The 27,995-nt window shown below is 27.7% G+C and overlaps 1 protein-coding gene across 2 annotated transcripts; it reads left to right on the top strand.

Annotated features, from left to right (window-relative positions):
• The first annotated feature begins 4 nt into the window (after positions 1-4).
• On the top strand, positions 5-26,217 carry LOC129964082 (uncharacterized). 2 transcript variants are annotated; one of them, XM_056078762.1, is made up of 14 exons: positions 5-212; positions 6,862-6,938; positions 8,902-8,969; positions 10,434-10,511; positions 10,727-10,940; positions 11,924-12,084; positions 14,923-15,113; positions 15,196-15,349; positions 16,398-16,430; positions 16,971-17,132; positions 17,528-17,731; positions 18,602-18,709; positions 20,461-20,682; positions 23,288-26,217. In XM_056078762.1, the coding sequence occupies exons 3-14, from the start codon at positions 8,942-8,944 to the stop codon at positions 23,947-23,949; spliced, it is 2,217 nt and encodes a 738-aa protein (XP_055934737.1). In that variant the 5' UTR covers positions 5-212; positions 6,862-6,938; positions 8,902-8,941; the 3' UTR covers positions 23,950-26,217. The 2 variants fall into 2 exon arrangements, with proteins under 2 accessions (XP_055934737.1, XP_055934736.1); XM_056078761.1 differs by having other exon boundaries at positions 6-212; positions 8,902-8,947; positions 23,288-26,216.
• Positions 26,218-27,995: the final 1,778 nt, after the last annotated feature.

Here is a 27,995-nt window from a genome sequence, read left to right as displayed (position 1 = left end):
AAAGTGCTCAGAATTGCTTGAGTTTCCTCTACGGAGTTGCATTGGTTCTACGTGGCAAGAAAAGGCGCATGCGCAGAATGTGTTATACTACGTTTGAATTGCAAATGGCGGTTAGTTTGCTTTACCGAGAGGGTGGCTAATTTAAAATTGTTAAAAATAATTATAAAAAAAATTGTATTTAATTTTGCTTTTTGCTTTTATTTTGAAGCAGGGTAAGTCAATTTTCTTATTTATTTACCGTTGTTATAATTTATTACAAAAAATGATTTATAAATTTGTCTTTATTCATTTTAATCCTCTTGTCTAAAATGTCTTTTGGGTATTACATGATCTAAATTTTTATTTGCGATTCATTTTTCATTTGAAACTTTATGTAATGCAATTAAAATTTATTTTAATTCTATCCATTTATTATATACATATTTTGATATTCATGTAAAATAATAACATCATAGTCTCTTAAAAGGGTATTCAAAACTTTGACTTTGATAGGCGTTAATAGCAAAAAGTATTCTTTAAAAAATTTAGTATGGAGAGCTATTTAAATGAATTATTTAAAACTGATAATATAAATTTTCTCTCGTTTTTTATAATGATTATTTAAATGAATTACCAAAAAATAATTATCTATAAAGAACTTGCAGATCTATTGTACCAGCTTTCTTCTATTAAGTATATTTGACATCTGATGTGTTAATCCATTTTTTTCCCGTGTACTTACTAGTGGATGATTACAAATTTAGTTCAATATTTTAGATATCTTTCTGAATACAATATTTTAGATTCAATACAATATTTTAGATTTCTTTACTACTTACAAAATATATAGAAGTCCTGAAATAGAATATTTTGTAAATTTGTAAAATAAAGGCAAAATATTGAGTTTATCTTATTCAGTGAATATTAGAATGGGCCATTTCAATGGATATTATTCTTAAAAATGAACAATATCCATTGTAACAGTGGAAATGTAATACCCAATAGGATATAAGGTAATTGTTACCTTAATTTCATTTATATTATTTGTAATATTTTATTCATCTGTTACGAAATCATATTCACTTATAACCTTTTTGATGCAATATTCGTAAATGTATGTTCAACCCCTTTACTTGCAATGAAGTATTAATTGGGTGTACTGAACGATTACGTTATTTAAACATAATTGAATCGTGATATTAACATGTAAATTATCAAAATATTTACGGTGATATAAACAAACGAAGAAATGCACTTGAAACACATTTACTGTATGTAATAAATGTACTGATTTTAAATGATTCAAATAAGTCTCTAAAAAATGTTACTTTTATGTACGCATGTAATAAATTCAATTTATCGGAACTTTTGAAATTTTTTTCCTTGCAACTTAAATTCACATATACGTTTTAATTTAACTATAAAGTAGGAATATTTTAATTTTTTTGTTTAGCTGGTTTTTTGGAAAATTGCTATAATTTAATTTTTTGTCATTGACATGCGGTTTCTCGTGCAAATCACAAATTTGAAAAGAATTCCTAGTCACCCTTTTTTATGGAATAAGTCCGCCTTGAATTCATAAATAACGAAAACGTTTAATATTCAAAAAAATTCGAACTCGAGATTTTGAGGAACCTCCACGTTTTAGACCTCTCTGTGTTCGAAAAACTCATTTTTGGAAAATATCCGTCTGCTTGTTTGTCCATCTGTGACAAAGATAACTCAAAAATGCTTTGAGTTAGACGGATGAAATTTGGCTTAGGGTTTTTGTACCAAAATCGCAGAATTCTATCAAATTGTGTAAAATCTGTTCAGAGGAAGTCTGTCTGTACGGCTTTTCGAATATAAATTAACACGATGGTTACAAAACGAACGAAGAGAGCTAAATGTATAAAATTAAGTAGACAGATTTAGCATCTATAGTGTGGACAGGTCAAATTTTGAGCCGAATCCGACAACGGGTTGACTGTCTGTCGGTCTGTCATGTAAATGTGATAATTTAAAATCGCAATGACTTAAATATATCAAATTTGGTATGGGATTTTGTGACTTCAAGTGCAATTTTGTGTCAATTTTCATTTCAATCGGTTGAGAAAAACGCGTCTAAAACACATTCTATTTTTGGATGCTATTAATCATTCCAGGGATAACTCGCCAAGGATGATGCGCGAGATTCAGTAAAAATGTTAAATTCATGCCGAAAATCAATATTTCGTAACTATTATACGCCGCTGGCGTATAAGGCGTTCTCAGACATGGCAAGTTTATAAGGGTATGCGAAAAAGTTTTGAGCAGACCACTTCCGCTAGTTGTCTTTGGCATAAGTACTGAGAAAACATTCTGCAGATTAATAAATAACTTAAAATTGTCTAGAGGATGAAAATTTTTACCTGACTATGAAAAAGATAAAAGTGCTTTAAAAGACGATTTTTCTCATTTAGCGACGATCCCCAAAGTATAAAACTCGTGAACATGAAATTTTTTTTCCAGCTATTAGCATTTAAATGCATTCATCACATGAACCTCAAACCTTCAATATGCAGGAGTAGAGAAAATAACAGCTGAATTATCGCGAGTGTTTAAATTCTCCAGCTGCATACACTAACGATTTATACATACCGTTATTACCACTACTCTATTACAGCATCAAATTATACCATAAACGGTTAGTGTTGTATAAAAATAATGATTATCATGGTTTCAAAACTTTTCGAACATATTAGCAAACGTTGCATCTAAATAGCAATTTAGAAATAGCAGTTAAGAAAATTAAAAATCAACTTTAAATATCAATACCGAAACATTCCAAACATCCGTTCAACGAAGCTACAGAGCCCGGACAATCGCCTGGATATCACTGAAAAATTCCTGTCCCATTCTTTAAGTGTGATTTATTAAATAACCCCGGTGTTAACTTTGTCCGTTACAGATGCTCATCTAGATAAGTTAGAAGGATGAGAAGATTTTCTAAGAACACTCAAGGGATGCTCTAGCATACATTTGCTTAATAGCTATCAGTTAAGTGGAGGCTCTTTTTTTGTATGAGGGTGCCCCATACGTTTCTTTCCGATCTCTAATGTGAAATGAGTATACACAATATTTACTGTTAAAGATATTATTTATTTTGTTATATAAGAACCCTTTTGCTCCATTACCTTCTTCCGTCTCTCGGGAAGCCTCATTATGTTTTCTTTCCAAAATTGTTGTGTTTTATACAAGAAATAATCCTCGAAGTGCGCTTTTATTTCGCTGGTGGATTGAAAGAGCTTATCGAAGAGAATTTTTTTTAAGGACAGAAAGAAGTAATAATAGGAGCAAAATCTAGAAAGTATGCAGAATGCGGTAAAACATCCCAATCAAACTGTAAGAGCTTCTCTCTTACGACTAATACAATATGTGATCTCGCATTGTCATGATGAAAAACAATGCCTCGTCGGTTCATTAATTTTGGCAGTTTTCTTTTTGCTATGGCAGCTTTCAATTGATCCAGTTGATGACAGTATTTCGTAGAATTTGTTTCACCTTGAGGAAGGAGCTCGTAGAAAATTACCACCAATACCACCGGCACCTTTCCAATACCACCAAATCGGCAAAAGAACTTTTTTGGAGTGTAGTCCTGTATTTGAAACAGTTGAAGGCCTACGATCCTTGCACAAAGTGAAATAGACGGCTAATAGATAAGCCTGCATGTTTGCACAAGCACAGCTAGATAAGGCCATTCATAGCGCAATGAGAAAGAAACTTTTGGGACACCCTAATATATCAAGCCCTTAAGAACTCAGACTTCCATTACTGTTTCTGAAACGAAGAGGGGGGGGGGGTCTTACTTCTGAAACAGAAAATCGATTGCTCCAGTATTCTAAGTTACCTGAACTAAAATGATCTTGGTATGATAGGGATAGTAAAGAAAATTCGAAATATATCGTGAGTTATGAAGGGGAGAAAAATCTTATTGTAAAACTTTTATTTCTCCCAAATAACAAGCGAATGATTAAATGTAAAGGAATAGAAACTAACACTTTAATTACAAGGTAATAAGGAACTGAAGGAATTTAATTCTTGAATGCAGTTCTATTGTTTTTCCGATAGCTTTTGATATATAATTTTTATATTTGCTTTCTGGCCAGATTTCTAATAAATCATTAGTTAATAAATTTTTAATTATATTCGTTTCTTCTTTAAAAAACGCTTTTTTCCTCAAAAATCTACAATTTTATACTCGGTTTTAAATATTGAAATTCTTTGCCTTTAAAGTCCGACATGCACAAATCACTGTGAAGTATTTTTAATCAGAGTAATAATTGATAATTTAAATTATATTAAAATTTTCTTTATTCTCTGGTCCCTTACAATCGATATAAATACAATTTTTTCTCCATGGATCGATATTATTTGTGGCAAAACTAATAAAAACTATTTAAAAAATATAAAAAAAATTCTTTTGTTTTTAATTTAGGGAAGTGTTTGAATAACTGTCTCGAAAAATTTGAAAAAGTTGGTGGAATTGAAATATCGCATGCAGAAATTTTATATTTTCTGTTATAAATTTAAAGTAACTGCAAGGTCGTTTCGACTAAAGAAAGCTGACACATTTTTCTTTTATTCTAAGTCATATGCTTAATCTAAGACATCTAGTTTGGACCACCACTACATTGGTACTGACTTCAACTTATAAAAATTTGGCACAACATGGTCAAATTTCGCTTTTGCCCCATTAAACCAAACCAATCAACATATAAAAAGGTATTGAGTATAAAGTATGGAAAAACACAACCCAAACTACTTATTTTAAAATGTCTAAAATTTTGTAAAATGCTATGCAATAACTGAAGCATTTTAAAATATGTATGTTGCAGAAATAAAATTTTCAATCAATTTTTAGACTTTACTCTTCTGTCAATTGATCGCTGACGAACCCAGTGGGCATTTACCAATTCACAGATGTTTAATACGTTTGTCGCAGTGATTCAAGCTTTTGATTCAAATCATCTATTTTTTATACAAAATTTTGTTAGCTCATCTCTAATAGAGAAGGGGTAATCTAACTAGCATGATTCATAAGCGAATGATGCATCTGCTAACGTGTTCAATTATTACCCTGTGTTTTTTCGGCCCTTTCCTCATTTTGGCTTGACTTTTCAAAGTAGATTTGGTGCTTTTTAATATAATTTTAAACTGGGGTAGATTTTAAAATGTCATTTTTTCTTTGGACAGTTTTAAAGGACAATTAAACAGTTTCAAATAACAGTTCAAAAAATACTTTTTATTCCTAATTCTAATTTATAACGTAATAATTCTTTGGAAAAATTGTCATTTTACAGTTTTTATTTGTATTGGAATCTATCAATATTATTTCACAAGTATAATCATTTATATTTCGAATTTCATCCACCAAATAGCTTTTTTCTGTACTATTGAACCAATAACTTTTTATTACATATTCTAAAATTATGCGATATTAATTAAAGCTGTAAATGCAGATATTAACTTTTGATATTGTAAAACAGAGAAGAGAAATAGAATGGAATGCCCAAGTTCCACCTTACATCCCAAGTTCTTAAATCCCAGTTTTGATTGTTTTTTAACTCCATTATTCCTATACATTTACATACTATTCTCAATTGCCTTCTCTAAATTTTTTTTCTTGATAGGTAATCTTTGCTTTATAATAAAGACTTTTTTTTCTTTTTAACAAAATATAGGAATTTTAAATGAAGTATAAAACTTGCATTCTTGCCATTCAGGACATGTATCATCATGGCAATATTTTGATTATTTTACTTCGTTTTACTTGTTTAAAGAAAAGAATTCTAGCTGAAAAGAACATATTACCTATTGCTCAATGATTTATACTTACAAGTTTGCATTAATAAATCATTTGAGTATTTTAATAACAAAATAGTGAACTCATTACTTTTTCAGAAGCAAATTTTTCAGTTTTAAAACTTTAAGTAATTATTTTTAATTATAAAAATTAGATTCAATTTTTTTAGTGTGGTTTTTGTCAACGTTTTTTAAATTTATTTATAGATTTGCATAAATATGTGGCTGAAAAATTGTGTTATAGTATTTGTATATAGATTTGCATAAACTATAGATAAACGTGATACATTTTTCTTATTAGCTCTTAATCGGGCAAAAAAAAAAAAAAAAAAAAAAAACACCCTCAATTTTCAGAATTTTTGAATAAACTTTTAACTAGGGTTATAGTCTAGAAATCTGTTATATAATCAAGGGAAAAGGTAAAGTAAGAGCAAATTAATTAACTGCAGCATTAATTTTTAGGTTTGCTAAAAAAATATTAGTGCGTTTGTTGCACTTTTTAAAAACTGATATATGATAAATATGTGACGTGTGAGTAGCTAAGACGTACTCTTGGCCCTAGATAGCGCTACTAAAAAACAAGAGATGCTCTCTCTGCTTAAAATTGCTGACTTCGTCAACGGGTTTGTCTATGACAAGTGCCATTAGAAACAACAAAAGCTAAATATGATGAAGAAAAATATACCTGTCAAAGCGTTTAATTTACCTCTCGGGTAAAGGAAAAAAAACAAAAACAGAACTATTTATATAGTATTCAAATCTATTAAATCAATTATTTCTTTATGCACATAATGAAAAATAACTTAAAAGAAGGATAATCTTTACGTTTGTTTTGGTAAAAATAACGTAACGTTTACATTTATTTTCATAAAAATTATAAGCGCCTATTTCTCCGTAGAGTTTCATTTGTTGGCAATAGATAATTATTCACTCTTTGCCCCAAGCGTTGGCAATAGCTTAACTTCTTAGTTGTTGTTTATTTATAAATAAAATATCCGGCGGTATTATTTGAAGTTGAAGATTTTGAATTTAAATTATAATGGATCCTGTTTTTTTCAGAGAGACTGCCTGCAATCGTAGGGCTAAGTTAACATTGTTGGGCCAGCTTAAAAGAATCTTAATGAAGCGTAATTCAGGTATTTTTTTTTTACTGCCTTTAATCGAAAGTAATGTGTTTCCGATAAAAGACCTGAGTAGTTTGCTTCAAATGGGTTACTAGAAATTTGAATTTTATTTCATTAATTTGAAGTCGGATAATGTTGAATACTTGCTTATAGGTCTGCTTACTTATTGAAATTTATAATGGAAGTTATTTAAAAATATTATAAATTGTAACATTTTTATTTATTTATAAGTATTATAACTTTTATTTATCGTTAAGCGTCATAAAAAAATATGGTATTTGTTCCGTTTCATTATTTTTCATATATTGAGCTTTAAAAGGAGTTTTGAGAAAATCTGGGTAAATGGAGGATGATCTGAAGTTTATTAATAGAAGATTTCCCTCCTTCCCTTGCTTAAAGATAGATGTATTATTAATGTAATTACTATTTAAAAATCTTCGATATTTTTATTAAATATTTTTATTTTTATAATATTAAACATATTGATAAATGAGACTAATACTAAGAAAAAAAGTACTGAATATTACTAAATATCTTGAATATTTTGTTAATGTTAAAACTTTGGTATCAACATAATTTTAGAAACTTGGGACATTATAAAAATATTGCTGATGAATTTTAAATAATATTGTGAAGACAGCTTATAAAATATACTACAATCTAAGCAGATTAAGTGCAAAAGCAATAATTATTTTTTAGGATTGAGCAGTTATGGTTAAACAAGGTTAGTGAAACACATGCATGAAAATAAATTTTATATGATTGGATAAATAGTTCATAAATGTTATGTTAGGTATGAATGATTTTCTTTATATATATATATATATGTGTGTGTGTGTGTATATATATATATATACACACACACACACACACATTAACAGCTATATTAGAGGAATAATGATTTTTATCACTTTAATTTACTTTACTATGAGATTGGCATTCAAGTTTTGTATACTGTATAAAGTGTGATTGTCAGTAAAAAGCACAATATAAAACTTGACCTTGCTTAACAACTCACTTGACCATAAATATTTTAAGTTATAAAAAGATAGATGATTTATTTCTTTATAGAATTGAATGCTGAAAAATTTATATCTTGTCATTACAGTAAAGTTGGGTGCTATAGCATGAGTACCTACTAATGTGTTAAATTTTAAACATTTTAAATAAATTATAAAAGAAGCAAAATAAAATTTCAGCTTCTATAAAATTTCAAATTGAATTGATTTTGTTATAATTTGTGTTACAAAGTTAGAGGAAACATAATTTTAAATTTGCTTTTAAATTGTACAATACTTGAAAATCTAGATCCATTTCATTTTATCAATTTTGCTTTGATTTTGAAATATAAATAGTAAATAAGCTATGACATTTAAATTAACAGTTTCGGTTTCTGAATAATTTATTATTAATTCTTGATTAAACTGTTTGAAATGAAAGTGCTAATTGTTTTTTCTCATTTTTTTTTTAAATTTGATTATGCAATTTAGACTTTTTATGAAAACTCATTTCTCTATTACTCATTTTCATGTGTTTAAATTCTAAAATAATACAGATCTAGTGAAATGAAAAATTACAGAAATTACAATTTTGTTTTATTTGTTAATGACATATTTTTCTAAATTAATGCCAATTAAAGAAAAAATCCTTTATTTTCTATATAGAATAGATAAATTTAAAATATCTTAAAGCATATATTTATTACTTGTTTACTGCTTAGTTAATCTTTACTTTATCACTGAAATGAAATCATCAGTTTTCTGATATTGTATATTTTTATATATTGGTAATTATCTTTAGTAATTATATTTTTCTTTCATTGTAAACAAACATGTTTTAATATATATATATTTTTGTTTTTTAAAGTACTCTTGTAATATATAATTTGCTTTTATGATTTTATGAAAAGTTTTTATTTAATGTGCTTTCTTAATATTTCATTTATTTGTTTTAAAATATAATTTTTATTTTGCAGATTTTGCTTATTCATATGATGAAATGCATGGTTGTACAGGATGAAGGTAAGATTATTTGTATATCTTGGTAAGTTACACATCATTCATTTTTAAATAAATGTTAAGCATTATGTGATTATTTATATTTATTGAATATATGGTTCATGTTATCTTGTATTTCATTAAAATGTCATTATAAAGAATTAGAGTGTCACATTTTTTTTAATTCATTTGTATTAAGTTCAGTTTTAACATTTGTTTTTAATACAAAACTAAAAAAAAAATTATATCAAACAACATGTAGGACATTTTTTAATTAATCAATATTTTTCACTTTGTTTTTGTGTAATGTTTTGCTATGAAGCTGTTTTTTTAAAGTCTTTAAGTATTGAAATTTATAATTAATATAAAAAATCTTTTTGCAGTTATTGGATATTTCATTTGTAATGTTGATTATTTTATAGAAACTAACAATTGTAATATTTTGTTTTTTTATTAATTTTCAAATTTGTAATGCAAGTTCTTGCGAGTGATATTAGTGAGTGTTTTCTTTCAGTTTCTGTGAAAATTTCATTTTCCTTAAATTTTAAAATCATTATATATTCATCTATAATGCCTCTTAATAACTGCTATGGCCATATACATTCATGTTAAATAGTGTGTGCATATCCTGCCATGGCATATATATATAGATCTTCACAAAATCCTTTTCTCAATTTGTTCCTGGTCATTTGTCTACTGCCATGGAATGCTATAAAATAACATTAAATAGGAGTTCTTTTGAAACACACCCAAGCCATAGATATAAGAGTATATAGTATATGAGAGTTACAATAAAATGGAGCTTGTGATTCATAACACTAAATGCTGCATAAAACATTTTGTTGGTAATTGATCCTTTGACTGTAAATTAAAAAAAAAAAAAAAAACTTTTCCTTTTTATTTCCTGTGTGAATAAAGATATTAGGTTCTAAATAGGTCTAGTTTATTATTTTAAATCTTTTTCCAAGGTAGATTTTAAAAAAGAAACTGAGATAATAGTACTATAATCAAAAAGCTACCTATAATTTTACTCGCATTTTAAAATTTGCAAATGCTTCAAGGAATAAGAAGTTAAACTATGGATGAATTCATAGATGGATTTTTAGGCAGCAAAAATATGAATGTCTTCTTATAAATTTTTCTAGTATATTAACTACAAAAAGAAAATATTCGACTGAAAATTTTTCTAAATGCATAGATGCACTTGCATTTTATTTTTAATTCATTAAGATGGCATTTATATATGAACTGTGCTCATGGGGGAGAATGTTGTGTAAATGGCTGCATAAAATGTAAATGTAATTCTTTTTTTGAAGTAGACACACAAATTTTCATATTACATTTATAAAGAAAAATTTTCATTAAAAACTGTTATAAATTTAGTGTTTTAAGTGTTTTCTTATTGATATTTCATAAAAAAAAATAGCTATTCAGCATTGCTAATATAAAAGTGTGTAATAATCTATTATAATATATATTATAATTTTAACTATGTGATTTATTTTCATAGGCATTATATGTGTATTTCTGCTTTTTGTTACCATAATAAATTGTTCTTTTGTTGGTGAAAGTTCCCAGACAATCCAAGGTAAATATAACTTTTTTATATTCATTCATTTTTATTATTACTTCTTATGTGAAAGCTTTTTTTGAAAGTAGAATAAAGAAAATTTTGGCATTCATCTAATTGGTTATAAGTCTTCTTAAAATCCTTTCTAAATAAAATTTCTTCTTAAAATTTTTTAAAAACTTATTTTTCAAGATTTTCTTCATATTTAAATTAGATTTTTCTCCATTTTTCAGCTCTTTGTTCAAGCAACAGGTATATATATAACTTGGAGCCAGAAGTAAATCATCAACTGAAACTAATATCAAGTAATTCAACTGGACAGATCAATAAATGGTACCATAAATCTAAACGAAGGTGTCTCAAAGAATTTAAAACTAATAATGGAGCCTCACATTTTTCAATTGTTATATCTAACATGTCAATTCCAAGCTGTTCTGATAAATGCCAGTAAGAATTTTATTTGTTTATCTAATTTAGGAAAATAGACTAAACTGTCTTAAAATGTGCCAATTCATTATACTAAAAATTCCAAATCATTTGTAAAATATATATGTTTTTAATTGTTGTAAAAAATATGCTTTGAGAATTAGTATTTTTTCCCCATAACAAGAATGTTCCAAAAGCATCACAAAAATTTGTTATTAGCTATTGTAAAATATTTAAATCTTGACAAATATCCATTGGAAAAATTCTTGTCTTGCAACAATTCCTGCTCGATTAAACAAAATGAAATTCTTCGTTGTTCTGACTAAACAGAAGCATACGAATTGATGGACATTCATTTTCCTTGTCAACTAATTAGTAGCACCAAATAATTCCTCACCAACTCTAATTTAGAACTATCAAATTCCATGATATGAAATCCTTGGCTATTACTTTTTCTTAGCCATTAGATATTCAAATTAATATTTGATCTCCCAAGTTGTTAAATTCTATTGAATTTGATTTCCATTTTCAGTTTCAATTTTGCTTATGTAATATTTGTTGTATTTAAATATTGATTCTTTTTAACTTTCTTTCCCCATCTTAAAAATATATGAAATATTGAATATATTCTCATATTAGTTTTCTATGTGTATTTTTTATATTAATTTTTGTTTGTATAAATTTTTTCTTTACTATATTTTTTTGAGAGGAAATTGATGAAAAGTTATTTAATTTTTCATCTGACAAATCAAGAATTATGTATTTTACATTGCATGTTTTTAATTTAATATTGCATATGAATGTTAAATAGTTTAATTAAATATTTAACCCTCTTAAATATTTAAAGTCTTCTTTAAATATTTAACTTTAGTTTACTTTATTATATGAACTGCAAATTAAAATATCTAATTTACAAAACAGCATAAAAATTTTGAATTTATTTATATTTATTTGATTACTATTCGACTTTTTGTGACTTAATTGAGTATTCATTTTCTCTCTAGTTGCAATTACTTTGAAATAGCGGAACTTGGACACAAAGAGAAGTTCTGTGGAGTTAAGAAAGATCCTTTTTATTTTGAATCGAAAAATGGCTATTTATCAATTGATTTTCACTCTACCCAATCTATGCAATTTGAAGTCACCTTAAATATCAAAGTGAAAAGTAAGATTAATCTTAAATATTGTTTTGCATTTTTCTTTGTCTTATTCTTATTAATTAGTAGCCACTTTTGGCAACTGGCAGAATTAATGTTAAAAGTTTCAATTGTTTCCTTAGCAAAATATTTTTAATTACAAATTTTGTAGACTTTTAAAATATAGGCATTATTTCAAAAATCTGTGAGTTATTATTTCTAAAGGAGGTGGGTGGGCACCTCAAAAATAGAGAAATTTCCAGCATGATGACTGGTTTGTGTGCTTGGATGAGTGTGGAAATGGCATGTGTTTTGTTACCCTTATGTGCCTCTTGCAGGAGAAGTTAGTGATAGCCCTTAAGACTCAACCATATGAGAATCAATCAATCATAATGCCCACTGATGCTGTCGAGGCATTCCAGTTATTCAGATTTATTTTAAATGCCTTGGGGGTGGGATAGATTTTCACAGGTTATACATACAATTATATCACTGCAGAAAAAGCAATAGTGTCTTAAAATGCTTAAAAGCTTACATTAAAAATTTTTTACCATTGCTTGGTTCTGGACTTAAACATCAGTTTAAAGTACAGCAAAATGTAAACCAAAATCATCAAAAGCAAGCTTTATATTGAAATCTACTGAAAATGGGTAAAATAAGCCAAATCTTCACATTTTCATGACAAAAAGAAGAGGGAAGCCAGGATATAATATTAGTAACAACTATGCTTACAGTTTAAATTTCATTTGAACAATAAAATATATTGATAAATACACCTAAAATATTTTTTTTAATTAAGAACAGAAAGAAAAATTATGTAGTAAAAAATTTAATATTGATTGAAAAGGTAATTTTTGAATTTTAGGATGTTGTAAAAATTTTTCTGTAATATTTTTGGAAGTTATTGTGAAACAATATCAAAATTTTGCTTTATTTTTAATTTAAATTTTTTTTAAATTTCTGCATGATGTATATATCTATCCTCCATATGTGTAAAATTTGTTTCTTATAAGTCAAAACTGTAGAACACCAATATGCATTGATTGTCATCGTTATTATTATAAGAGATATAATTGATGAGAGATGAAATTTCTTATATATTAACCTTGTAGTCTGTCAGTGAATATAAAATTAAAATATTCATAAAGATTGCCTTATTCTAGATTATTAATAAGTCTGAATTTTTATTTGTAAATATTTGCTTGATTTTTTTTTTTTTTTTTTGCACAGCGTAATGCAAATATGAATTGCTTATTTAACATATAGTTCTTACCATATTAACTTTGTAATATAATCGATTTATAAGGCCCATTGCACTTTTATAGTGCAATTTTTTTAAAGCATTAGTTGCATTAAAAAAAATTAAAAATATCTTTTAGAATGATATTCTACTCCAAACTTTAATATTTTATTTTTTTTAAAAATATATGGAGTATACAAAAATATAGAAATACCTAAAGCATGTTACTTTGCCTGATATGATGTGAAAAAAAAAATCGTTGGTATAAAAATATAGAAATACCTAAAGCATGTTTCTTTGCCTGATATGATGTAAAAAAAAATAAAAAAAAATCGTTGGTATGTAAAACTGTTTGTAGTCTTGTCAGAATAAATATTCCTGAAGAATGAATGTATGCCCCTTTGTTTTAACTATTTAAAGGGCCATTTTTTTCTAGTCATATTATGTTAAAATATTTTTAGGCTTGAAATTAGAATAAGAAAACAGATTCATTTAGCTTATTAGATAAATTTAATTTGATTAATTAATAATTAAGTAACAAATCAAGACACGTCATTTTGTGTAAGATAAAGAACTGAAACATCTAAGTTTCTGTCTTTCTAAAAATAATTTGTCAGAACTGATGCCAACCTACATAAATTCATATAAAGATTGATAAATTTGGTGGGAAGCATACTTCCCACGGCCCTAGAAAGGGTTAATCAAGAGAATCTTGAACCATTCTTCCTCTAAAACCATGGGAAGTTCAGATAATAATGTTGATGATGTTAGTAGTAGCTAACGTAGACCAAAAAGGCTCAATAATATTGATGTCTGATGATTGTGGTGCCAGGGAAATGTGACAGACCATCCTTGTCTTCAGAAAACCAGTTCTGGATGTTAAACTTTGTAAACAAGGGCTTTGCTGTCTTAGAAGGGGGGAAAAGTTTGTACCCCATGATACATAACATGTTCACATAATCCTTGGCAGTAATGTGTCCTTACATGAGGCCTACAGAAAATCATAATACCAATGCCCTATCCTCAAAGAACCCTCACCATGTAACAAGTAGTCTGTGTTATAGACTTGGATAGCATCCGCCAGATGTAAACTCAGCAAACTGTGAGAAATAGTGGGAAAGCAAATTCATCTGACCAAATTGTCTTCCATGCTCCACAATCCATGTTTTAACATAAACCACTTTTTCCTGTTACAAGCATTAGAATCATTAATAGTTTTTGAATTGCATCCCAGCCAAAAATATCCTACTTTTGAACCTTTCTTCTATTCACAGGGTGAACAATAACTTTTACAACTTTGTTATTCTTATTTTTCCTCACAATTTTTCTTAATAATTGTCTGTCACAATCACTCGTACGTACTTTCAGCCATAATTTTGAGCTCTCTTAAAATGTTATGCAGACCACATGTCCCAGACTTGTTACTAATCTTAAATAATAGTAATTTACTTTCTGACCTTTAGGAGTAATTGGTTCAAATAGCTAAAAGTATTCTTGCTGTTTATTTATTATGAGTGCTATGATGCTGATTATTTTAGAATATAATATTTGAATTTTTTTCTACATGAAATATTCTTGTATATTTTTGAAGTATTGTTTTTCTGATTACTAACTGCATCTTTTACAGGGAATACTTATATCATAACTGGTGTACCAAAAGAAGGTTATCGCTCTGGTCAATATATAGAAACACCATATTTTCCAGAGTTATATCAGTTTGATTATATTGCAGAGTATGTATTACAGTCTGATTTTTCAGATGGCCATGTAATGCTCATGTTTATTGATTATCAAATAGCTCGTGAATCTTTTATAGAGGTAAAATAATTCAGTTTTCACTTAATCTATTTTTTTTTTTTTCCTTTTGTATATTTCCTTTCTCTAATTTTGATTTCTACAGATTGTTGGCCATAATGGAACACATCCTGCAAGGTATAATGGTGATATCTTCAGACCACCTGTTATCATATCACAAAATCATCAGTTAAACTTGCGATTTGAAGCTAATAATCAAGTGAAACCTGGGTTCAGAGCTATTTGTTTCTTCATTAAGGGTAATACTTTTTGTTTTATTATGCATATTTTGCAATCTTATTACAGCCTAAGAAAAAGAATAATGTATTTCATTATTTTTGAGGAGAAATCTAAGTGTGATTTCACTTCTTTACCTTTAGATCTGAAGAAATCACTGATTTTAGAATCATTTTGTGCAATATCTAATTATTGGAAAAGAAATTCATTTAGTTTACTGTATAAGAGACAGTATATGTCAAAAAAAAAAAGTTTTAACTTAACTTTCTCTGAAAACGTATCAGTGTGACGATTAAACATTTGATTTGTGATATTTTATTGCATAAGAGAAAGAATTATGTGCATTTTCCCTACATGAATGCGTAACTCTTTTTTTTTTTTTTAATTTATGAACTAATTCTATTCTTCTGAGAATGTGTTATTTTGATGTAATTAAGTTATGGATTTGTAATAATTATTGAAATCAAATTATGCCTGTAAATGGTTTAAAATTCGTTTTGACGATTAAAAAAATGACTTATATGAATATAATGCTTTGCTAAATTAGTTAAAGAAAAGGCAAATGATTGCAATTTACTTTCTAATTATAACAAGCTTAATTTTTTTTCATAATACACATTAATATTATTTACAAGCTTTGGAACTTTTATGTATTGTATAAAATAATTTTGTATTTTATCCGTTGAATTAGTTTAAAAAGTTTATAAAGAATAATTTTAATAAATTTAGATGCATTGTATAAAGAGAATTACTTGCCTAAAAATTTTGAATTGTTAATTTAGCTACTAGCTTTGAGAATTGTTTAACATTGCTAGAGTTTATTGTCAGTTACTATTATTAATAAATCTAAAAAATAATTTAACATTAGATGAAAAAAAGTAATAACAGTTATAGATTATTAAATATCAAATCATTGTGTATAATATTAAAATTTTTTATACCATGTGGAGTCATATCAATCCTTAATTGAATCAAAAGTAAAGATTTGTTATGCACATTTGTGTTTTGTTGAAAGTTAATTTTAGGTAATTTTAAAATTCTATTAAATTTTAAAATGCCCTTTATTTTCAGATCCTGATTTAAAAGCCAGAAAACACTATACTAGTGAGTAAATCTCTTCTCTTTTACTTCAAGCTGCTTTTACCTATTAGTTAAAAATTGCAGTGTTAATATTTAATAAGTTAAATTGGGTCAGTATCTTAAACAGAACAATAATCAATACTCTATTTTCAGAATTTTTAAAATTTTCAAAAATACTCAGGTGAAAAGTTTTTCATAGAAATCATTTATGGATGATACGTGCCTCATAATTTAAAATTTCATCAAAAGTTCATATTTTCTTGAATTTGTATATCATTAAAAATGATAAATGTCTTCCAGAAAGTCATATACAATTGTTCTTTTTATATTAAAATTATTGACACAATTGGTACCATTTACAGTTTTTTAAAATGCAAGATTAAAAATTGACTTTGGAAGACATTAATATAATTTTTTTGTAAGATTCTACAAAAATTTATGAGGTTTTATAAGATATAAAATATCTTTAATTAGTGTGATATCTCTTTAAAACAGTAATTATATGTATTTGAAAGTATATATATATATATATATATATATATAATAACTGCAATTGTATTACAGATTGTGGAGGATCAAAATATAAATTAGGAGGTGTTCTGACCATTGATATTCATGCTAATCATGACTATTATGATTGTCTGTGGAATCTCTCCCCACATATTGCAACATTTGAGCAAACATCTTTTTTTCTATTCATATCAAATATATCTCTGGAGAATATTGGTGAGTCATTTTTTCTGTTTCATTAGCCTAAAATACTTCAATATAGAACAAGTTTTTTTTTGTACTATTACTTTTTTTTCAAATACTTAAATCATAATAACTTTTCATTTTTAATGCTTTTACAGTTTGTATGAGAATAAATGTGTGTATAAAATGCATGTGATTTTTAAAGGAGTATTAATTTAAAAATTTTTGCTTGAGACAATCAACTTTTTAAAAATATATTTGCCAGTCGTTAATGTCATATTGACATATGCAAGAAGGTGACTTTGAATGAAAGTTTTCAAAACCTTACAAAATAGTAATTAATGCTAAATATATGTGATAATATAATGCTAAAGTTCTAAACAAATAAGCGAAATATTTCATTCTTAAAAAAATATTTTCTATTACAGGACCTAATACTACTTTGGAATTTAGAGAAGGTCTCAACTCTAAATCTAAACTTGTTAAAAGTATTAATTGTAATAATGGAAGCTGTGACCTGATTCCAACAGAAATAACTGTTCCTGCATTAACAGGCCTCTATATCCGATTCAATGGTTTCTTAAATCCAGCTTCAGTGTTTAAAATGGTCTATGGCACATATCGAACTGGAAGTAAGTTTTATGCTATTGCACTTTTTTCAACAAGTGGAATATTAGCAAATATTTTAGATTCCTAAATTTAAATTAATATTTATTATTTTGTACATCAGTAAATTGCTTTTTATCTCGCATGTTAAGTTTTTTTTTCTTTCCCCACTCGCATACTCTAATGCTATACAGAATAAGTCAAAGAAGGGCATATACCATTTTACCCAAAAAGGTCCCTTATTCCAAATTTTTTTTCCCCTGAAAGTCTTTGTTGTAAATTGGTCAGAAGCATTCTATTTTCATATGGTATCGTATAAAACTGGATATCAGTTTTTATAGGTGTTCCAATTTTATAAGTATTTCAATTTTATAAGATTATATTATCTATCAATAAACATAATATTATAAAACTAGAAATACACACGAATAAAATTAATACCGATTTCAAAAGGTAATGAAATGAGAAATCATTAAACTACTGACAAGAACTCTAATTTGTCAAAAACAAAAGGAACATAAATTCAAATTTCTTTGATAGATCTGCCTTATGTTATGCCAGCCTTCATGTTTTGTCAGTTACACAATTTGAGTTTATATTTCAACACTAGTAATTTACAGACTTCAAGAATTTTGCATGTATATTGAGCAACTGACAATTGCTTTTTGCATTACTTGTAATTTCTGAAAGACTATAAAAATATCTTAATTTTAATTGTTTGAGTTAGTGACACATAGCAATTCCTGTTGAAATAGAAATCTTTTCCATGAGACTGTTATCTTAAAATGCATAATGTGATGCTATTGCTTTACTGATCTTAATTATTTTAGTGTAAGTTGATACTTACTGAAGAAACTTATTATTCAGATTTAAAATACAAATGATCCTGTTTACAGATTGTAGCAAAGATGAAGTATTTTGTAATGAACGATGTCTTCTGACAGCACTACGATGTGATGGCATTGAACAGTGTCCTGATGGCAGGGATGAAGAACAGTGTACTTGTAAGTAATTTCTTAAATTTTATCTTGCATAATTTAATCTTTCATCTTTCTAAAGTCAGTGGGGTTGTCTATGACAAGTGCCATTAGAAACAACAACAATCTTTCATCTGAATTTTTTTAATATAATTATTTTATTATTTATACTTGCTAGAATACTTTCTAAATAACTCAACATCATTATAAGATTACATAAATTTAATTCATTAGTTGTAGCCTTATTGTAGTGAATGACATCCCTTAGAAAGCCAGGCTGCGGTGGCCTGGTGGTAAGGTCTCGGCTTGTGAGCTGTAGGGTTTCAGGTTCGAGACACGATTCCACCGAAGAACCATCATGTAAGGGGGTCTGTTGCACGTTAAATCCGTCATGCCAAACGTTCTCCCGTTCGTGTGGTGTGGAGAGGGGGTGCCAGTTCAGGTGTCGTCCCCGTCATCTGACCGCGGTTCAAAATTACGAGGTCCGTCCCAAAATAGCCCTATTGTTGCTTTACAACGGGACGTTAATATAACTAAACCAAACCAAACCCTTAGAAAGCCAATCAGAACTGATGTCTGCTGTTCTGTTTTTCATTTTTCATATGGGTACTAAGAAACTTTGTTGTGTAACGTTGTGTGGGGTGATGAAATATTTTATTTGTCCTGTTAAATGTTTTATTTGTCTTTGTTTATTTAGTATGTTTTGATTCACTCAACTGAAACAGACTTCAGGTAGATGTCATCCCAGAATAATTATCTGAAATATTGAGTAGTTTAGAGTTACGCTACACTTATTGACATTATGATTTTGATATATATCTTGCATGCCAGAATGAGCCAAATACTTTCAAAATAATTGAAACACCATTGTGCAAATGTTTGCAAAGAAAGCCAGATGCTAAATGATTCTGGCAGAAATCTTGAATATATAACTTGCCAGACAATTTGAATGTTTTGGTTCATGACATTTAAAGCTATAACATCTTTGACAGTGAATCATACTATAAATTTTGGCAAGTTAGATTCATATTTGAAAATTTTACTATCCAAGCCAATATAAATTATAAAATATTAATCGATTTAATGAAGAAAAATTAGTTGGCCCAGTGTTATTAATAAAACATAATATAATATACAAAACTTGTTAAATAATTCTGTGATTTATAGGAGGATTTTGTATGTTTTATCGATTTCATTCTTGAAGCCACAGTAAGAGGTGTTCCAAAAAAAAAAAATGAATTTTATAAAGGTATCAATAAATTATCATGTCTTAAGTGGGTACTCTGTTGCCAAACTATCGCTGTATAGCAGGCATTTTTTTTGCAATTTTTGCACAAAACAGCTATAGCTTTTGAATTAATAAGATAATTCATATAAAAAGGACTTTCATCATCTCATGTTTTAATAACAGTATACAAAACCTGTATGTATAATAACAGTATACAAGAAATAACTAACCAGTTTATTTTTTTCTTGCTTATGATGTTTTAAGGCAAAGTAATGAGAGATAAATAATGGCACTGCTGACGATTTTATAAAATGTTTATTATAATATTTATAAAAGCTATTTGAAGGGGGAAAAATAAAACATTTCCAACTTGATATTTTTAATATGTAGTTTGTTTTTTATTTCTTAATGAAATTTTTTTCATTTGGATTCTTTTATTATAGTTGCTTAAAATGTTTCTTTAAATATAAGAAAGAGAAATTATATATATTTTTTAATCAATTTTTTTTTATCTAACTAAATCTTTTATCTTTTTTTCTTGTTTAAATAGCTTCTTCCATAGTTTTATCCACAACTCCTCGTTCAGTTGCTCCAAAACTGAGGTTATTGTCTGAAAATGCTGTAGCTTCTTTTTGGGTTATGTTTTCAATTGGCGTTTGTGGAATTGTGATTTTCATTTTGGTTATGATTTTTGCTATCTACAGACATCTTAAGGCTGCTCGCTCGCCTTCCAACACAATAGAGCAACCTGAAGTAGGAAGAGAATTATCAGGTTTGTAAATGCATAATTTTGTAACTTATTTTAATAGGAATGTTTTAACACTAGAACTATCGATATTAAATGTATACCTAGTTTTACCACAGCCGTCAAATTGACAAGTTTTTGATTATCATGATTTTCATTGTAACTTTTGGCTTATTTATGTAAATAATTTAACAAAAGCAACATTTAATATAATTATTAATTTTAAAAAAGTCGAGAAAAACAATTCGTATTTGCATTTACAGGATATCTGGTTAGAGCCTTTAATTCTAAACTTAATCGGAATAAAATTGATTCCATTGTAACGGCTGCCGATCAATATAATAATCGTGAATATCAATAGAATAATCAATCAATATAATTTAACATGAAAAATGTAATTTAAATTTTTCCAGAAGATGTCTGAAAGGGATATCTAAATGAATTTAAATATATATAGATGTCCATCATTGCATGGATGATCCATAAAATATAAACTTTGACATTGCTAAATATGTCATTTTGAAGCGCCTTGGTATAAATAGGCATAGGTCGTGCTGATTAGGGAAGTTAAAATGGTTGAGCGGAAATTGAATAAGAATATGTAATTGTTTTTATATTTCATTAAAAGTCGTCATAAAATACCAAAACGATGCATAAATTATATCAATTTTTAAACATAAAATTTGAAAATTTGTCAAAAGGATGATCTGGGTAGTTCTAGTGTTAAATTTATCAAAGACCAATAGTCTGAGATAGTTAAAAGTCCTAATTTGTTACTTTGTTATGAAATTTTTATCTAAATTAAATAAGTTATTTATTTGAAAGTATTTTATCCCTGTTCTTCTAAATCCGAATATTTTTGTACAAAGGTTTAAATTATGAAGGAATAAACATTGTACTGAGCATATTAACAAATTTAAATATACATGTTTGCCTAAGGGTTTAGTTGCATTTATTTCAATTCATTAATCATCTAGTTAGATAAAATTTATATAATATTGTGCAGCATGTTTTTAAATATTTTCTAGCCCTATATTTTCTTTTATTGATTTTATCCAATTAAATATTTTCATTTTAAATATATGTATAATTTGCAGCTTATTTATGCATTTTAAAAATCAGCCAGAAAAAATATTTAATGCTGAGATTTTTTAACTGTCTGTAATTATTGTTTATTACTTATTGTTATTGTAATTATTATGTATTTGTATTATATCTGTAATTATTGCAATTATTATTTATATTTAAATATATATATATATATAATATTGTATTGATACACACTAACTCTAGTAATATTTTCCACACATTTTTACCTATAAGTTTTTAAAGATTAAAAACAGAAATGATGCCCTGTTTTAAAAACATTTCATTAAAAAAAATGCAAAAAATCAAGACAGTTATCAAATGTAAAATAAATTTTGAAAATATCATTCTCAGTTTATTTCACTGCTGAACAAGAGTAAACCAATTTTCGCCTTATTAATCCTTATCAGTCATTAGATTTTTGTATATTGCATAGCTAACAAAGCACAATTGCTGTGTGAGGTAATTTATGACTCTTAAGGGTTAACCCTTTTAATACTGAATGAAAGTATTTTACCTTTGCGAGAAATACCGGCCCAATTTGATGAATTTACCTAGGATTTGGGAAGAAGTTCATAAGAAAATATAATTGTTTGTAAAACTCAAAGAGAAACATATTACAAAACATTAGAAGAATAAATTAATGCCAATCTTATTTTTTTATTATTTTTTTTTTTTTTAAGTAAAGTGCCCGCGAGTTACGCAACGTTATATCATTGTTGGCATTTTTCGCAAGTGTTGTGAAAGGATGATATATAGTCGTTCGATACTAATATTAATAATTCTCGTATATTAGTAGTACTTTGACTGTCAAGTAAGTATTGAATTTGTTGGTTCTTGCTCTGCAAGTAATTTGATTAAGGTTTAATTCTTAATTATATATTAACACATTGCTTATGGGCCACGAGATTTCTCGTTTTTAGCAGGCCAAATGTTGTGGCTGAATCACGAGATAATCATTTTCATGTCTTTTCGCTAAATCAATGCATAACCAACCAGAGGCAAATATTTAACACATTAAGGACTGCGAAGAAATCTGTAAGGCATACGCCAGGGACAGAATGTTTTTTAGTAAACTTGTGCATTCTAAAATCATCATAACTTTGTTATTTATGAAGCGATAACAGACGGGACACGCAACACGAGAAAACTCGTGAGCTGTCTGTAGTGGATGGGATGCAAAATGCGAGAAAATTCATGTGCGGTCCTTAATATCTTAAAACAAGATACTGCTGCAAATCGTACTGAACACCATTGGGAAAGGGAATATGCTTTATTAAATTGCATGCTCTAAAGCATTATTCAAGTCTGTGAACTAAATAATTAAAATGTAAAAGTGTTATGTTTTATATATAATAAATCCATGTATAAAATATAGTTATATTTAAGAATACTTTATGTAAATACAATACCAAATGTAAATTAAAAATGTGCATATATGAATCCTATTGCTTGCCAAGCATGCTTCTAGAGCATTGAAAAATGTGCAGGCCCTGGGAATGTGCAATGTGCTAATATGCAATTTAATATTTGTGTATATTTTCAGGTCCTTTACCCAATGTTTGTTCAAGAATTTCCAGCTGCTTCGATCAGCCTCCCTCTTACGAAGACTTCATTCAAGCGGCTGATTGTTATCCTCCTCTGCTGTACACCAGGGCAGCCAAGAGGAATTCCGAACCTTATTGTCGACTTCATACCACCAGCTTTTGTGGGAAGGATACACTAAGGCACAACTCGATTCACTCTTTCAGCAACCATAGTTCTGATACCAGCAGCACTGAAGAGTCCTCATTGTTTCCAGAACCTGGTTGTTCTTTTGGCCAAAGTAATATCAAATGGACTTTCGAGAATTCCCATCCTAGAAACCAGACATCTAGTTCCTTGAAAAGGGCCACCTCATTTGATTCCAATTTGAATAACATGTCAGATTCGAATAACTGTCATGTTCATTTGTTTATCACCCATTCCATGAGACCTCAGGCAGTTGTCTCCAAGCATAATTCCTTGCCTACTCGATTTAAAATAAATGAGCTTAAACCTCATGAAATAGACATAACGTTCCAAACTGTTGTTCCAGGTTTGCAATGTAATAAAGAACGGCGTTTCTCCTCTTGTATTGTTTACCATGATTCTTCTGTTGTAAGGTCAGAAATAATGACCACTATTAAAGCAAGGTGCTTTAGTGATCCTTGTAAAACGCAATGTTGATTAGTTTATTTTTTTTATGAACAGTTCTGTTAATTATGAAAAGTGAGAGCTAATTTTTTTTTTTCTTTGGAAATAATAAGTAATTCCTTCTTTTCTTTTTGATACTGTGCAATTTAAGTTAATTGGCAGTAAAACTAATGCTCTTGAGTAAGGCATCTTTTGATAATTTTTAATGAATTTGTTATTCCAAAGGAGGAAAATTTTCCTAAAGAACCAGTTTAATATTTATACAGAGCTTTCGTTATAATGTTGCTATTTAAAAGCGTTTCTTCTATGAAGTTATGCAGATATGTTATTAAAAATTGTTTCTAATTTAAAAATAACATTTATATTAAAAGTAATAAAGAACTTTTTCATTATTGAATTTGTGAAATGATTTGGAAAATCAAGTCAGCTATTTATTTAGAGATGTGAAATATGTATGTTGATTTTTATGGGATGCAGAAATGCTGTTTATAAATTTGCATGTGCTTATCATTAACTCATTGTTTACTAAATATTTGTTTATGTTCCTATTTCTCATTTACTAATTGATACTAATAAATTTGCTATTTGTTTGTTGGATTTAATGAATTTAAATGATGGACAATCTTGTTGAAACTTTTATATTGGTATTGAAAAATATCATATATGCCCAGTTTCATGTAAATTCAAGAAGAGCCGTTTTTCAACTCAGTTTTATTTTAAACATTTTATCACTGGATTATTTTGATAAGTTAGTCTTTTTAAGTTCGACTAAATACAAAATGTTCATTTGTTGTAAAAATATCTATATTTAAAAAGCATGCATGTAAAATTTGTTTTATTAAATTTTTTGATAAAGTATTTTTTTAATTGTGAACAAGTAGTTGGAGCCTAAAAACTACTTATAAAATTAATTCAAAATTAACTCTATCCTTTATTCCAAAGTATCATTGACTATGGAACATTATTTATGTGTAAACAGCAGATAATATTGTGAATTTTTCACTTTATATAATGTGGATTTTGTTTTATTCCTTATATGTTGGAGTTTTATTTTGTGTTATTATTTGTGCATGTAATGTGATTTTGCAATCATCTTTTTAAAATTCTATAATCTGTCAACTTTTTTGGAGGTGCTGAATAGCTAAATTTTTAAGCATTTTGACTTGTTGCTCCGTGTAGTTTTGTTTTTAGTTCAGCTTGTCAGTTTTTATATTTCTTAATAATAAAAATTTCCTTTATATTTTCTGAAAGCTTATTGATATAAAGAGTTTCCTCGGTTTATTTCTTTGACAAGCATGCCAGAACTGTATAAAGAGATTATTTTTTTATTAAAGGTGATAAGATACTAATTTATAATCAGCATTTTAAATATTAGAAGATAAAATTCTTCAACTGCTAGTTGTCTTTTATTTTTGCATGTATCTGTAGCTTATTACATTTATTAATGTATATCAGAAGCATTGGTTACAACCTAAAATTTGTTCCAAGTGAAAAATCAACTTATAAAATTGATATTACTTTGAATTTGTTTTGAACTGAACTCGATTTCTGATAACTATCTTGCAACATGGTTTTGTTAATATTTATGCCATTTTCAGAAGAATGTCAGCATATATATTTATGTAATACATACAGATAAATGTTAATTAAGATTTTCAAAAAGCAAACAATTGCTATATTTTTATCTGTAAAAATTGTTAGAAAATCGCCATGACTTAAAAAAAAGGGTACAGTTTCCTGCCAAGTATGCAAAACTCGTGCCGACCATTTTGAAACTCACCAATTTGGTTGGCTACAAGATTGTCATGATTACTAGATTTGGCGACAGATTGTCAAAGCTTTGGCGGCCGAAAGGTGTTCTTTAGTTCGAGTCGAATATTGCTGATAATATCCTAATAAAATGATCCATAATTTAAAAAAAAAAAAAAAAATCACGATTTTCTACTAGGCAGCAAATGTTGCTATTCTTAAATAGTATGAAAGCTTTTGATTATTTCATGGCATCAAGTTTCTGCCTTTGGTAAATTAAGCACATTTACTGGTTATTGTTGAATTAATAGGGAAATGTTTCCTATTAAACGTAGCTATTCAAGCTACATTAAATTAATGTTACATCACTATTTTGTTGTTTTCATTTATTTTATTGTTCGTGTGGACTTCAATGTAAAGAAATTTTTTTATGCTCGTAAGCGAACTTTCAGTTAGTAAATATAGTCCTTTTTAAGATTTAGATATTACTTAGTTGCTTTCTTTAAGTAATTGTATGTTTTCACTGATATTTTCCCCTATTGTACTATTCATCAGCTGTCACTTGAAAAAAATATTTTAAAGAGATTGTTTATGCAATAAAATTTTTTGAATTAAATTTAGTAGTGTATCTTTATGGTTTATGCATAGTGTGTAATATATAAGTAAGATTTGAAGCATTTATAAATATCTACATATTTCTTATCCTGTACATTTATTCTGTCATATTTCAAACAACACTGATGTCATGATTCAAATTTTTCGTTCCTGAATTATTCGTTGACGATTTGATTAGTCGTAGCAATTCTCGGAGCTCAATACTCTCAAGTAAAAATTTCGTATTTCATTTACTTTTCAATAGCTTTACTTTGTCTACGCCTTTTCCTTAATCTTTCGTCATTTCCAGCATAAAAGAAAATTGCAGCAAGGAGATCACAGCCTTTGTTGGTACATGTCCCATATTGTTTGCGTTCAAAACTAAATTAGTAAAATTTTAATCTTGAATTACGTCAACGTCTACAGAATTTTCGGCACCAATCAAACTTCAAAATTTGCAGTTAGAACGCATTTGTGCAGAATGGTATTATTCAATTAAGGTGATCTTCAGTTTTACCTTCATTTTTTCATGTTTAAATAAAATGTACATCGGCCAAAGTCATCCAAATCGGACCCAACTTAATGATCGTTTGCTGATTATTTTTTTTTGGGGGGGGGGATTTCTCATCAAACGTGATAATTTTTAATTGCAAACTAAATTTTAATTTTGGTCATCCAAAATGGTGGATATTTAGCGCTACTTTGGGCTATTGTCAGGATTTTGCACTGTTTGATAAGAAGCCGGGCATATTCTTGCATCTTTTCCCAAATCATGCTACATTTGCCAAAAAATTTAGGGTTGCAAGAAAATCCATATTAATTCGTGGCTGCCATATTTGGAGATATTTGCCATAAAAAGAAAATTCTAGTTTAGTTATTGTTCTATATATTCTAGTCTAGCCAAAATTATTTATGAATTCTCTGAGATAACTTCAAATTATTTGTTTGAACTTATTTGAATAATGAGATAAACAGACTTCAGTCCCTTGAATGCTGAAAGGTTGCAGTTTATAAATGTCAAAGAACTTGGAAAAAGGTGAGCAGATCATGCTTGACAAAAGCTTGCGATAAAAGTTAGTTTTATGAAAGGTTTGAATTAGGGATTGCAATACCGGGATACCGAATACCGGTATTTTGAGCCATTTGTACAATTTCGTAATACCGGTATTCACAAGTTTAAATACCGGTTTTTCGGTATTTACTAGAAATTTTTAAAATTATCTCCACTATATGTTCAGGTATCGCGAACATAACAAAATAGTATACGTTTTTGTTTTTATGTCTCCCTAACGGACGAAATTAATTAGCCAATTAATGGCTTAAATCTAAATTAGCGAAACATGGATTATCCCTGAAAGAAAATATCGTATCCATAACGACTGATGGGGCAACAATTATGAAAAAAGTTGGAAAGTTGATTGGTGCAAATCAGCAATTGTGCTATGCTCATGGAATTCAATTAGGAGTAATAGATGTATTATACCAAAAAAATAAAGAACAGAAGAATTCAAATACTGTGGATATAGAAACTTCGGATGCCGACTTTGAAGAGAGTAAGAGTGAAAGTGATATTGACAATGAAGATAATGACAATGTAATTGTCGAAGAAGATACTGCTAATGAGGATGAAATATTAATCCATCAATAATTGCTTCCTATAATTTATAAAGTTCGAAAAATTGTTAAGATATTTAAATGTTCCCGTATAAAAAATGAAATATTACTAAAATATATAT

Source organism: Argiope bruennichi, chromosome 3 (genome assembly GCF_947563725.1).
Source record: "Argiope bruennichi chromosome 3, qqArgBrue1.1, whole genome shotgun sequence".
Classification (NCBI taxonomy): domain Eukaryota; kingdom Metazoa; phylum Arthropoda; class Arachnida; order Araneae; family Araneidae; genus Argiope; species Argiope bruennichi.
Note: the sequence above shows the minus strand (reverse complement) of the source record. Positions and strands in the feature narration are given on the sequence as shown.